The sequence below is a fragment of the Diceros bicornis genome, chromosome 25, assembly GCF_020826845.1.
Source record: "Diceros bicornis minor isolate mBicDic1 chromosome 25, mDicBic1.mat.cur, whole genome shotgun sequence".
NCBI classification, from domain to species: Eukaryota; Metazoa; Chordata; class Mammalia; order Perissodactyla; family Rhinocerotidae; genus Diceros; species Diceros bicornis.
The window spans coordinates 22,278,075-22,291,119 of NC_080764.1; the positions used below are offsets into that span (position 1 = coordinate 22,278,075).

General features: G+C 40.6%; 1 protein-coding gene across 1 annotated transcript in view; it reads right to left on the reverse strand.

The window, feature by feature from the left end:
• ANO4 (anoctamin 4) overlaps positions 1-13,045 on the reverse strand; it is a 190,571-nt gene that overhangs the window by 136,196 nt on the left and 41,330 nt on the right. The window contains exon 5 of the mRNA XM_058568797.1: positions 4,595-4,695. Within this exon, the coding sequence (XP_058424780.1) occupies positions 4,595-4,695 (101 nt within the window). The remainder of the gene's footprint in view (positions 1-4,594; positions 4,696-13,045) is intronic.

Sequence of the window (13,045 nt, forward strand, 5' to 3'; positions counted from 1 at the left end):
GTGCTCCTGAGTGAGATAATACACCTGTATACTTCACTGAAATATTACTAACATAGGAGGGCCTGCCCATGGAGGGCCAAGAAACTATCAGCTTTTTGAGAAGGTGACTGTATACACTTCAAGAATTCGAGTTACATAGAGTGGAGGGAGAAATTTATGTGGGAAAAAATACACCCAGGCCAAAGATCCTCTAGACAGCCAGGATATGGGATAATTTATCTAATACGATGGGCTAAAACAAACAAACAAAAAAACCCAGTCCCAACACACCTGCAGATGAATTGCGTCCTCCCAAGTGTGGAGAAGTCACAGAGAACACTCTGAGAGGGATATTTTCATCTTTGCTTTTTCTTCAGGCTAACCTGAAATAGCTATTTTTGGAATGTGCATGGCAGCCTGTTTTCCCATGTGACAAGGGCCCATCTTGCCCATCTTGTGTTCCTTGTCATTGTCGGGGCACACAAGCCAACAGGTCAAGCAAACATAGTCATGACAGAGCATGCCACTAACCTGCTCATGAACTTGTACCGGCGGGGCAGGTAATAGATTTTTCTCCTGGAAGAACAGCAAAAATGAAGCCAGTCGAGAAGAAAACCCATCGTCAGTTACAGTTTGAACTAGCAAGGAAGGAAAGGAGATTGAAGATAGAAGCCTGTAAGAGGTGAAGAAGAAAAAACTAAAGAGAGATTAACAGTGAGAAATGTAGTGGGAACACAGGGCAAGCGTTTTTGAGTCATGAAATCTTATGAAACAGTTTCCATTTGATATTTTTCCCCTCCTCATTACCATAATTTTTTGTGGTTGCTCTTTGCCTACAAAACCCCTGCAGAGCAATGATTTGGAGCAATTGGTATTTGTATGAATGCAGCTGAAGTCAGACTTTTTTCAGGGATGCAGAGATGGATTGCCAGCGTGCTGGCAACATACATAATTTAATGGGCACGCTATTATATTAACTAATATTTATATAGCACTTTAAGTTTACAGAATACCTTACTCATTTAGATATAGGGAGGGGTAATACAAAAATATGTATATTTTACAACCAGTATGGGAAGGACATCAATCAGCATCAACATTCTGCTGTAAATCACCACCCTAGGGCATAATGCCTAACCATTGGCCCCTGGTTATAGATGACCTAAGGAGGTAAATCAAGGAATCCTGGAAAAAATTTTTTTAAATCTGACTTAATAAGAATCTGTTGTACTTCTGTATATTTGCATTTAAAAAAATATTACAAATGAAAATTCTGTGTGTAGTTTGAATGGAGAGTACATGTGTTAGATGCTTCATTAAAATGCAATCTCCCTTTCCATATTTGGGCTTCAACCAATGGAGTAAAATAGTCCCCCTTTATCCACGGTTTTACTTTCTGCAGTTTCAGTTACCCGCGGTCAATCGTGCTTCGAAAATAAAAAACGGAAAACTCCAGAAATAAACAATTCATAAGTTTCAAATTGCATGCTGTTCTGAGTTGCGTGATTAAATTTCATGTCATCCTGCTCTGTCCTGCCTGGAATGTGAATCACCCTTTTACCTAGTGTATCCATGCTGTATACACCACCCGACCCTTAGTCACTCAGTAGTCATCTTGGTTATCAGATCCACTGTCCTGGTACCGCAGTGCTTCTGTTCAAGTAACCCTTATTTTACTTAATAATGGCCCCAAAGTGCAACAGTGGTGATGCTGACAATTCAGATACACCAAAGAGAAGCTGTAAGTGCTTCCTTTAAGTGAAAAGTGAAAGTTCTCAACTTAATATGAAAAGAAAAAAATGGTATATTGAGGTTGCTAAGATCTACAGTAACAATGATTCTTCTTTCCATGAAATTGCAAAGAAAGGAAAAGAAACTCAAGCTAGTTTTGCTGTTGTACCTCAAATATGCATGTATAGGAAAAAACATAGTATGTGTGGGCTTCGGTACTCTCCGTGGCTTCAGGCATTCACTGGGGGTCTTGGAATGTATCCCCCCCGCGGATAAGGGGAGACTACTGTAGTAATGAAAGTGATGTGGTTTATACGTATTCCGAACTGTTACTGAACTATCTTATCTTTGGAAAATGGGAAGTTTATACGCCAAAACTTATTTTGCATATCTGTGAAAATTTAAAAATATATCCATGTTTTTAATAGGCAAAACTACAGAGACCATAAAAAGATCAGTGGTTGCCAGGGGTTTGGGTCGGAGGAAGAGGGGATAAATAGGTGGAGTACAGGGCAGTGAAACTATTCTGTGTGGTACTGTAATGGTGGACGCATCACATGCACTTATCAAAACCCATAGAACTGCGTAACACCAAGAGTGAACCCTAGAGTAAACTATGACCTTTAGCTAATAAAAATGTATCAATATTGGTCCAATTTTAACAAATATACCACATTAAGATATTAATAATAAGGAAACTGTCAGTTGGATGAGAGGGGATATACAGGAACACTCTACTATCTACTCAATTTCCCGTAAACCTAAAAATGCTCTAAAAAAACAGTCTATTAATTTAAAAAACCCATATCCATGGACATACAGGTATTTGAGAATCAGGTTGTATTTGCAATTTCCCATAAGAATCCTATTCCTCAACTTCCTTTCAAACATTGTAGGAATAAAAATCCAAGGAGACTAAACCTTGGATTAGATGCAGAAGTGCAGTCTACAGAAAATAATAAATACAGATGATATTCTTTGGGGCATTTAAATTCAGCCAAATTGATGTTTGTACATTTTGTTGAAATGATATGGCAGGACAATTCCTCCCTTGGAAATAAAAATATCTCCGTAGGCTCGAGTTATTTGTCTGAAACTGTGGACAATATGATGGCATAAATTTTAAATATATCACATTGCATCAAGTGAAACCATGCTTAGACAAAATCACATCAATAAAGGCAGACTTTTGGTTTTGTTGGCTAGAAGATGTTGGTCTGATACATGACTCTACCTAAGCATCTTTTGTGGTGGTTTCTTTTTCTTTTGGTTCTTATATGTGATATAGTATTAATCCACATTAGATAGTTACAGCGTTGATAAATAACTGGCTTTAATTAATTATAATTATAATGAACAATTTTTTGTGGAAACTAAATTGATATTCCTTCTTTCTCTTAGTGATAATATATAATTTTTAAAAAATCCTTGGTTTCTTAGATTTCCTTTGTAACATTTTAAATACAAAAATAAATCCAAAGATTAGAACTATGCTTATCTCAATTCTTTTGAGAATTTTGCCTCAAGGCAAATGGATACTAGAAATCCCAGCCTCTATTTTGACTTGGTATTAGGACATAAAGGCCAATAAACAGAGAAAATAAGATGCACCAGGGAGATCAATTACAGGCCTATGAATGGAAATTGCCCTTCTCTAAATGTGTCCCCAGCTCCTCTCTGTCTCTGTGAATGTAGCTGATTCTTTGTCTCTATAATTTTCCACAGCTCATTAAGGTGTATATTTTAGAACTGGCACCAATTTGCCTAGTTCCTATTGTCTGACTTGGTCTTATTGGCAAACTGCAAACCAAAAGTATTTAATTCTTTATTCCCTTTGGAACTGTCCTTGGTACTAAATCCCTCCACCTCCTTTAGGAGATTCCATTATGGATTTCCCACATATCTTGGCATTTATAATTTCAGGTTTAATATTTTATTTCCGTCTAGCAAAGAAAGATCACTTTTCCTTAATCCACAGGGAAAATAAGAATATTCACTGTGAGATGAAGGTAAATTCATCTTTTTAAATAACTAAGCAATCCACACAAAGTACTTTCTATTCCCCTTGGAATAAATATCAGTGCTTGTGGGCCGGCCCCGTGGCTTAGCAGTTAAGTGTGCGCGCTCCACTACTGGCGGTCCAGGTTCGGATCCCGGGTGCGCACCGACGCACTGCTTCTCCGGCCATGCTGAGGCAGCGTCCCACATACAGCAACTAGAAGGATGTGCAACTATGACATACAACTACCTACTGGGGCTTTGGGGAAAAAAAAGGGAGGAGGATTGGCAATAGATGTTAGCTCAGAGCCGGTCCTCCTCAGCAAAAAGAGGAGGATTAGCATGGATGTTAGCTCAGGGCTGATCTTCCTCACAAAAAAAAAAAAAAATCAATGCTTGTGTTTACATGGTATTTATGACCTTAACTTTTTAAAATTTAAAAATAGGATATTTTAAAAAATAGATCACATTTTCACGAAATTTCTTGAACTTGTTTCAGTGGAAGAAGATTTAAAGGACTGGTCAGTAAGGACCGTAAATATTCCCCTGTACTGCTGATGCCTGGGGTCTGGCTGTTCAAAGCAGCAGTATACAGGGCTTCTAAAAATGGCACTTGGGGAATGAAAATGCCACTTGTAAAGTTCTTCTTTCTCACAGGCACTTGAAATATCTACCTGCTAAGCAATGAATTAGCCAGAAAATTTCACAAAAAGCCATGAAGTCATTATTGGCTGTGAAGACTTAAGGACTTCCTAAACATTTGAAGGATTTTCTTCTCTGACAGGATTCCAGGCTGCATTTCAGTTATATTTGTTCCTAGAGAGGAGCACATTGGGTTTACAGTGAAGCAGCAGACAGAGTTGGGGGGAAATACATTTCCACCTACCTGAAAGGCATTCTTACATTCATTTGTTCTGCATATCTTCCAAGCACTTCCCATGGAGCATGCAACTTCACAAAGATAATGTCACTATTTATTAGAGAGGACTGAAACAGAAAAAAGAAACTAAATTGAAAAGTATATCCAAGTCTCCTATGGTTAAAATTGAGTTGGAACTTCGAACGCATGTACTGGTATGGAGTTTAAGATTTGGGGCCTTTTTTAGCAATAAGTTAAGCCCTACATGTGTGCATATTCATTCAGCAAATATACCACTGTGTGTCAGGCACTGGAGACCCAGCTGTGAACAAAAGAGATAGATGTCATTTACATTCTGTCAAAATATTAAAAAAAAAGAAGACAGGCAAAAATAAGTTGAACAGAGAAGGATAAATTAAGATAGTGATGAGTGTTCTGAAGATAACAAAGTAATGGGAGAAAGAGTGACAGGGAGGCGGCAGATGCTACTTAGGACAAGGGGTCAAGGAAAGAGGCCTCTTTGTGGAGGTGACATGTGAGCTGAGACATAAAGAAGCTGCCAGTTGGATAAAGAGCATGGGATGGATGTTCTGGGTGCAAAGGCCCTACACTGGGAAACTGCTTGGTATGTCCCGTGTTAGAGGAACAGTAGGGAGAGGAGAGGTCTGGAGCATGTCCATCACGAAGATTAGCATGAGAAGAGCCTGAAAAGGTGAGCAGGAGACGGAGTGTGCTGTGCTTCACAGGCCGCAAGATGGTTGGACTTTACTCTAGGAACACTAGGTAGTCATTTTGATTTAGGTTTTCAAAGGTCAATGGGACTGCTGCATGGAGAATAAATTATAAGGGAGAGGGGCAGCAAAAGCAGAGAGAAGGGGAGATGCTCTCTTTCATCCAGGCAAAGCAAATGGTGGTGGTGGTGGAGATGGAGGGAGCTAAGGGATGTGAGACTTAAATCTGCGTCAGTATCAGGCAAAGCTTTCTCAAAGGACTGTGCTCTTTAGCCCAAAACCTTCGCCTTCTCTGGGGCTTTTTATCAACACAGAACTTAGACAGGAAAGTAAAACTAGGACTTCACACCCTGATAGCAACCCAACAGGTTTTGGTCTACGCCTCTGGCCAAAGGGACATCTCCAGTTAGACTTCCTTTGAAAGTCATTTCCCAGGGGGAGGACTGGGTTGTGGAAGGAGGTAGAACAAAAGTGAGAAAACTGCAAGCCAAACTAGTTTAAATTAGCAAAATGGCCAATTATTTATCTGTATCTTTTTCACACAGGATTGTTCTGGACTGAAAACCATTTAACCTTGTATAGCTTAAGAATGTTGATTTAAATTTTTATAGTTTAAGATATGTTAGGCCTTTGTGGCTAAGCTTTCCTTATAATAGTCTTTATAAACAAGCCACAGTTTTTACACAGCTGACAAAAATAGAAACTCAACTACATGCTCTAGCTAGGGTAAATCTGTGCTACAAGGAACTGTTTTTAAATTGCAGATGATACGCGATTATAATTCATTTATCTTTCTGTCATTCAGGGTCTTCTTTCCGAACATTATACTTAATTCATAAGAACTCCTCAAGATATTATGAAAATCAAACTGGTGTCAACTACAATGTTCTCAGGCACTCTGGTGATGTTGAATTTCCCATGGAGAGGAGGGCCAGGGCCCAAATCCACGATGGTAGGGGGTACTCTCTGATACTGGTCTGAAAAATCAAACTTCACAGCAGATAAGATCATCTGAAATGAGGTTTTACAGTTCAACTTGGGACAAGCAGACCCCTGACTGTAAGCCCCCCGAGAAGAAGGAATGTTTCCATTATTCATGGTTGAATTCTCTGGGCCTAGCACAGAGGGAGCACAACAAATATCTGTCTAATTCATGAACATGGTTAGTGAAATGCGAATATTTAGTCCCGGCCCAGGTGAAAGCTGTGAGTCCTGTGAAGCGGGAAGGGACTCTTGATGAAGTGACTCTTGAAGCCAGCATAGCAGGTTACTGCAAATGAGACACCCCGCACCGGGATACAGACAAGCCAGTAAGCACTGAAGATGTGACGGCCAGTGCTGTGTCTTTGCACAAACTGGTTTTCTATTTAATAACCTATTATATTCAGTTCTCCCTCTACTGAGTGCTTAGAGCCAGGGGGCACGTGAATGAGCTCATTGATGGCAATGTGCATACAGAACATAGAGAAACACAACACACACACACACACACACACACACGCACACACACACTCTCCGTCCTGTCCCGTTCACGTCTGTGGACGCACTGATGCCTTGATCTGAGATGGTCTCACAGCTTATCAGTTGAGCATTTCTGTGCTCTGGAAAAGACGGCCACTTGTTTTTCAAATATAGTACAGTGTTCCAAGTTATAAAGCAGAAGAAAGACTATAGTTCCTAAAAATGGGTCTTTTTGTTTATATTAAACATACACTTTAGAGTCTGGGAAGGTTTTATGACTTCCTTACTTAGAAAGTTTAACTGTGGTAATGGGAAATCTTTAAATTCACCTAGCTTTCCTACAAGCTGTTGTTTCTTCTTTTATCTTCCTATGAGAAAACGACTAAAACTGTGCAATATGGAAGACAATACGGGAATGTGACTTGATTCACAGAATCAGCCAAACTTTGATTCAGAGCAGAATATCATCTCAGAGTATACTCTCTCCATGGAATTACTGTAATTGCTAGTTTTACAGAAAAGGTACAACCTAGTGAAAAAAAATCTTTTTGGATATCCCCATGAATGTATGAAAATATTAAGGAGACCACAATAACATATTCCACTTAGGGCACATTTTAAATGCCACATTTCTAAGTGTAGAAAAGCAAAGTTAATTATCTGAATACATACTCAGTCAACAAAAATTCTAATGTAGGTTCCCAACCATTTTCCGCATAAAAGTGCAGCTGTTTTGATTCATTTGGCATGATAAAAATATCCTCATTTTCTTATTATTTCAATTATAATAATAATTATAAGATCACTCTCACTTTATTATTAATTTTTTAGAGCTTTGTAATTTTGGAAGCATTTTCACAAGTTACCTCATTTTATTCTCACACAAACCTTGTGAGAGAGGCTTTCTTTCAATTTCTTAGAGGAGAGAGAGAACAGGTCAAGCAACTTGCTCACAGCCAAACCGAACACTTGCCCCACACAGAGCTGAGTCCACACCCACATCCCTTGACTCCCTTGTCAATTTCATCTAATAAACTCTGAGGTTTAAACAAATCTGTGGCTTTGTACATGGAGTGAAGAGGCATAATCTCTGAATTGCTCCTTTCCCAGTTTATACAAACTAATCTGAAAAGAATTTCATATTTTAGAAAACAAAGTAACAAACACAAAGAGCAAAATTAAACTACTAATGAACTGAGACTGGATTTGGAACTATTCAAAGTTATTTTGATCATCTTGAGAAAAATGTTAACTGAATTCCCTCAAATGATGATGAATGTCTATTCATAGGTTCACTGTGTGCGTCTGTCTGTGTCTGTGTGTGTATGGGACTTACTATTTGAATGCAATTTTTCAAGGAGGAACTGAACTTCAGCCCAGAAAAATAAATGTGAAACAGATGATTGCTAATTATATGGCTCATATTTCACTCTTTGCTCTACTGCTGAATGATTATGCTACTGCTTCTAAACAGGTTTTTCCTCATTATTAAGTATTTATTTCCACATAAATTTAAGTATGCAACGGCCAAAGTGAAGAGAAATGAAAATGATTTTTTGAAACATAGAGTTGTTTCATTAATATACAACAATAAAAATCCCTTAGGTTAGAACCTTGGGGAGAAGAAAAATGGCCATTTCGAGGAGTCTGGAAAAATATCCTTAGAAGAATGACTGGAGAAATTAAGCAGTAGAGGGAAACTACCTGGAGTAGAAATAGATAAGATTCACAGAAAACATTCTTTCTTTCTTTGCTTCATTCAACAAGAACACGTTGAACACCTTCTATGTACTATATGGTGGGAATGCAAAGATATATAAATTGTAGTCCTTGCTGTGGTATGTCACAATTGAGTAAGAGAAGGTTAGGTAAGGCAACAGTAAGGAAAAGAAGAAATAGGATGCCATTATCTGATCCAAGCAATCCATCTCTGAAAGACCTATCTATGACTGTACACATCTCTACATCTCATGACCCCTGACAGCACTGCTGAGAAGGGGACTCTGAGGGACAAATAGGTTTAGGAGTGGGGGCATGGAGGTAGATCATGAACTCAGTTTTGGAAATGTTAAGTTCAAAATGCCCATGAGAAGATGTCTTGTGAGTAGTTAGATAAATGAGTCTGGAGCTCAGCGGAGCAGTCTGGGCCAGAGATACAAAGTAAGGGTGGCCAGGATATAGACAGTATTTAAATCCACAGGATTGGATGAGGTCACTCTGAGAGAGAGTATGGGTAGAGTGTCACACGTGTAGCTGAACCACAGAGGTTAGTTAGGAATGCAGACTCTGAGGTTGGACTACACATATTCATATTCATATATCTCTTAACAGCTCTGTGATCTTGGGCAAGCTATTTAACCTCTCTGTGCCTCAGTTTGTTCAACTGCAAAATGGGAAATGATAGCAATATCTATTGAATCGTATTAAATGGCATAATACAGGTAAGATGTTCATAGTACATCTAAAATCATGTTATCGTTATCTCCAGGAAGAGCCACACCATATTGGTGGTGGTGGGAAGAACACAGCACGTCTACTCATTCAAGTTGAGATCCTGAGAAGGCAATAAATAAGGAACCAATATCTGGAAAGGATTCTCCAGTCCTTGACTATAAGGCTCAACCAGAGGAAATGCTGTGAGTCAAGCCCACAATTCCTGTCTCCTGTCCCCCCATGGTCCCCAGGGTCTCCTACATGTTCCTCTAAGGACATTTATTCATTCAACAACATTCAACATTCATTCATTAAGTGACTACTACATATCAGGTACTCTACAGGTGCTGGATGTAGACAGTAGACACAGCAGACAGAATTCCCAGTCTAGATTAGGAGACAGACATTAAACAATAAACAAACATGATTTAAAATTATGAAAAGTGGTAGAAACAGAAAGAATGTAGTGTTGTGGGAGAGAGAGGAACTAGGGGCACTTCCTTTAGATCAGCTGGTTCATCTCTGAGGCGTGACATCTAACCTGAGATCCAAAAGGTGAGAAGGTGTTACCCATGGGAGAAGCCCAGTGAAAAGCATGCCAAGCAGAGGGAACAGCAAGTACAAAGACCCAGAGATGGTACTAGGAAATGAAACGTTCAGGTGATTGGACATTGTAAAGTGTGGGGTAGGGAGAGTTACCTGAGATGGGGCTGGAGAGGAGGGCTGGAGACAGACCATGCCAGGCCAGGTCCAATGTGGTAAGGAGTTTGGATTTTATTCTCTAAGGTCAATGGGAGGTCCCTAATGGGTTAAAGGCAGAGGGGTGATGGGATTGCTTGTTTTAGAAAGTGCACTCTGAATGCCCTGTGGAGAATGTCCTGGAGAGAGCACAGGACTGGGAAGTTCAATAGGAAGGTTATTCCAGTAAGCCAGAGGAGATAAGATGGTGGCTGGAACCAGAAGGTGGATGTGGCTAGGAGAGAAATGGACAGACTTGAGATCTCTTTGGAGGTAGATTTGAAAGGATTTGAGGTTGATCAAACGAGGAGAGTGAGAAAAAATCCAGTGTCTAGAATAATGCGTAGGTTGTTTTGCCCAGAAAACTGGACGGATGGTAGTACCACATATTGAGTTAGGGAAGAATTGGGGAGAAGATGGTTATTTTGGGATATGCATGTTTGAGGTACCTGGGAGACACTTACACAGAAGTTTGAAGTAGGCAAATGGATACGCGAGTCTGGCTCTCAGAAGGGTGGGAATTATTAATTTGAGAATGGCAGGCATGTAGTTGATATTTAAAAGCAAAGAACTTGATGAAGTCACCTAGGGAAAGAGTATTGGGAAGTGGTAAAGACCGAGCCCTGGGGCAGTAACACCTAGAGGTTTGGAAGATGAGAAAGCAACCATCAAGGAGACTGAGAAGGAGCCATCAGAGAGGTAGGCAGGAAACAGGGAGAGGGACAAAGCAGAAGCCCAAATGCTTCCAAAAGGATGATCTGTGTGAGATAATCCAGGGACAGCCCAGGTAACCTTTCCCACAGCCACCCCTGGGCTGCTACCTGGAGTTGGCCTCATTCAGCAGTGCCGCTTGTCCCATCCCTGGGGCGGCCTCCCCTTTACCTGCTGACAGTGCCCTTGGCCCTGGTCCTGATGCTGATGCAGAGCTGGGATGGAACTGTTTCTAACAGTTGTCAGCCTGTTCCCTGAAGGGAAGCTGAGAACTTCCATATTCCAGCTGGTTCTCCTGAGGAGTCAGAGCTGAGTTCAAGGAGGGCACACGGGTACCAACCATGTCTATCTCCCAAGCACACCTCCCTGCCACATGCAAACCAGCAGCAAAGAATGAAGCCCTCACGTGACTCCTGTCACCGACGCTGGGGAGAGTTGTCAGCCCTCTCAGAGCACCTTGTCAAGAGGTCAGAAGAGGCTCAAGTCTCTGCTCTGCACTTGAGGTTCCCAGACCCAGGCTGCAGCTCTCCACACTTCTCCCAAAGGTTATCAGGCAACAAAAACTCCTGGCAACCTCCCGGAATTCCTGAGGTGGGCATGCAAATCGGCCTCACCTCCACCTCTAGGTCCTCATTACACACACATATGCTGATTTCAAAGAAAAATCTCATTGCAATTTTGAGTTTCATTTTATGCCTATGATGTTTGTCTGCATGAGATCATGATCCTGTATAGAGTCACACACGGCTGTGTATGTCTGTGTGTGCACGCATAAAGGAAATATACCAGAAATCACGTTTTCCATAGCAACCTTATTCTGGGAAATTTTTATCAATTTTATTTTCATTTCAAGTCCATTTTCATTGATTGAGCTATATTGAAACAGGATGGTGGCACTTCTTTAAAGGTAGCAGGAGAAAGGAAAATAATTTTAAAAGATTTGGTTAATCACTTATTTATCAAATATTTACTATACACATATTAACCTTTTGCCTTTTGCTGGGAAAGGGTCATTTGTGTTATAACAAGGCAACTAGCTCTGATGTACCTTGGGCTATACAAAAAAAGAAAGAGAGAGAAGCCATTTTTGCCTCTGAGACGCCAATACCCTAGCCATGGAGATAAAATACAGTGGGCCTCTCCTTTGGTAACTGCGGTGAGGACTAGTTCCAGGACCCCCGTGGATTCCAAAATCCATGGATGTTAAAGGTTCAAGCCCTTTAGTTGGCCATCCTCATTCGCTGGTTCCACATCCACGGATTCAACCAACTGTGGATTGTGGCCACCTGGAAGTACATGTGGAATTTGAGTAGAATTAGAGAACAAGAGATAAACAAGTCCAAGGATATGCAACCTTTCTTTGTACATTGAGTAGAGAAACCACACGGTATAGTGGTTAAAAGTCCCAGCTTTGGAGTTAGGTTCAAGGGCCAGATCTGCTACTTAGTAGCTGGTGACCTTAAGCAAGTTATTTAACCCCTATAAGCCTCAATTTTCTCGCCTGTGAAGTGGGAATAACAACAGCACTGACTTCAGATTTCTTCTCAGGACTACAGGGTTTCATGTGTGCAAAGCACTTAGCTAGTTTCCTTTGCACTACAAATGCTCTTTATGGTAAGGAGGAAGGTAAGTGATTCATCAAAGGCATTTGAAAATATTTTTAAAAGTTAAAGCTTTGATTGAAGAACAAAAAAGATTGCTTTCTTCCCACCCGGTTTGCAAATTTTGGCCACAAAAGCATAGTGATGGGACATTAGGAATGGAGTGGTATTTGCTTGACGGGACTAGGAAAGGCAGCTGCATTTGAGAATTGAGCAATGTTCCTTTCCGTGGATATTACAGAGTGATATGCTCAAAGGGACCTGGCTCTCCCTTGCAAGCTTATTTGATTCTGGTTTCACCTAAGACAAAAAGTGCATATGGGGGTTACATTTGTGCCAAATAGGGACCTGGAACAGGAGGGCATGAGAAGGGGAATGAAACAGAGGTCTGTTTGGAAATTTTCTCCCCATGGGTCTAGGTTAGTCTAGCACCCTAAGAGGTCCTGGGGTCCTACAAGAGGCTGTCGAAGTTAAAAAAGCCACCTGAGCTCAAAAGATGATCCCAAATCCTTTCTTTAACTCAGTAGAAAACAGTCTTAAGAGCTGGAACTTTATCAAGAGTACAGAAGACTAAAGGAGACCTAGGCCTAGATACTTTATAGAAGTATCTAGAAGTATCCTTGATTTGACTTGAAAGGTGATCATTGGCCAACAGCCAACTGTGCGCTGCTGTGTGGTGGAAAGAACGCGTGGGCCACGTCCTGTCACAGCTCTCCCTTAGGAGCTTGGGTAAGTCCCTTCACTTCCCTGTCAGTTTCTCCACACAGAGATAACATGACTCCTATGCTATAAACCTCTAGGGC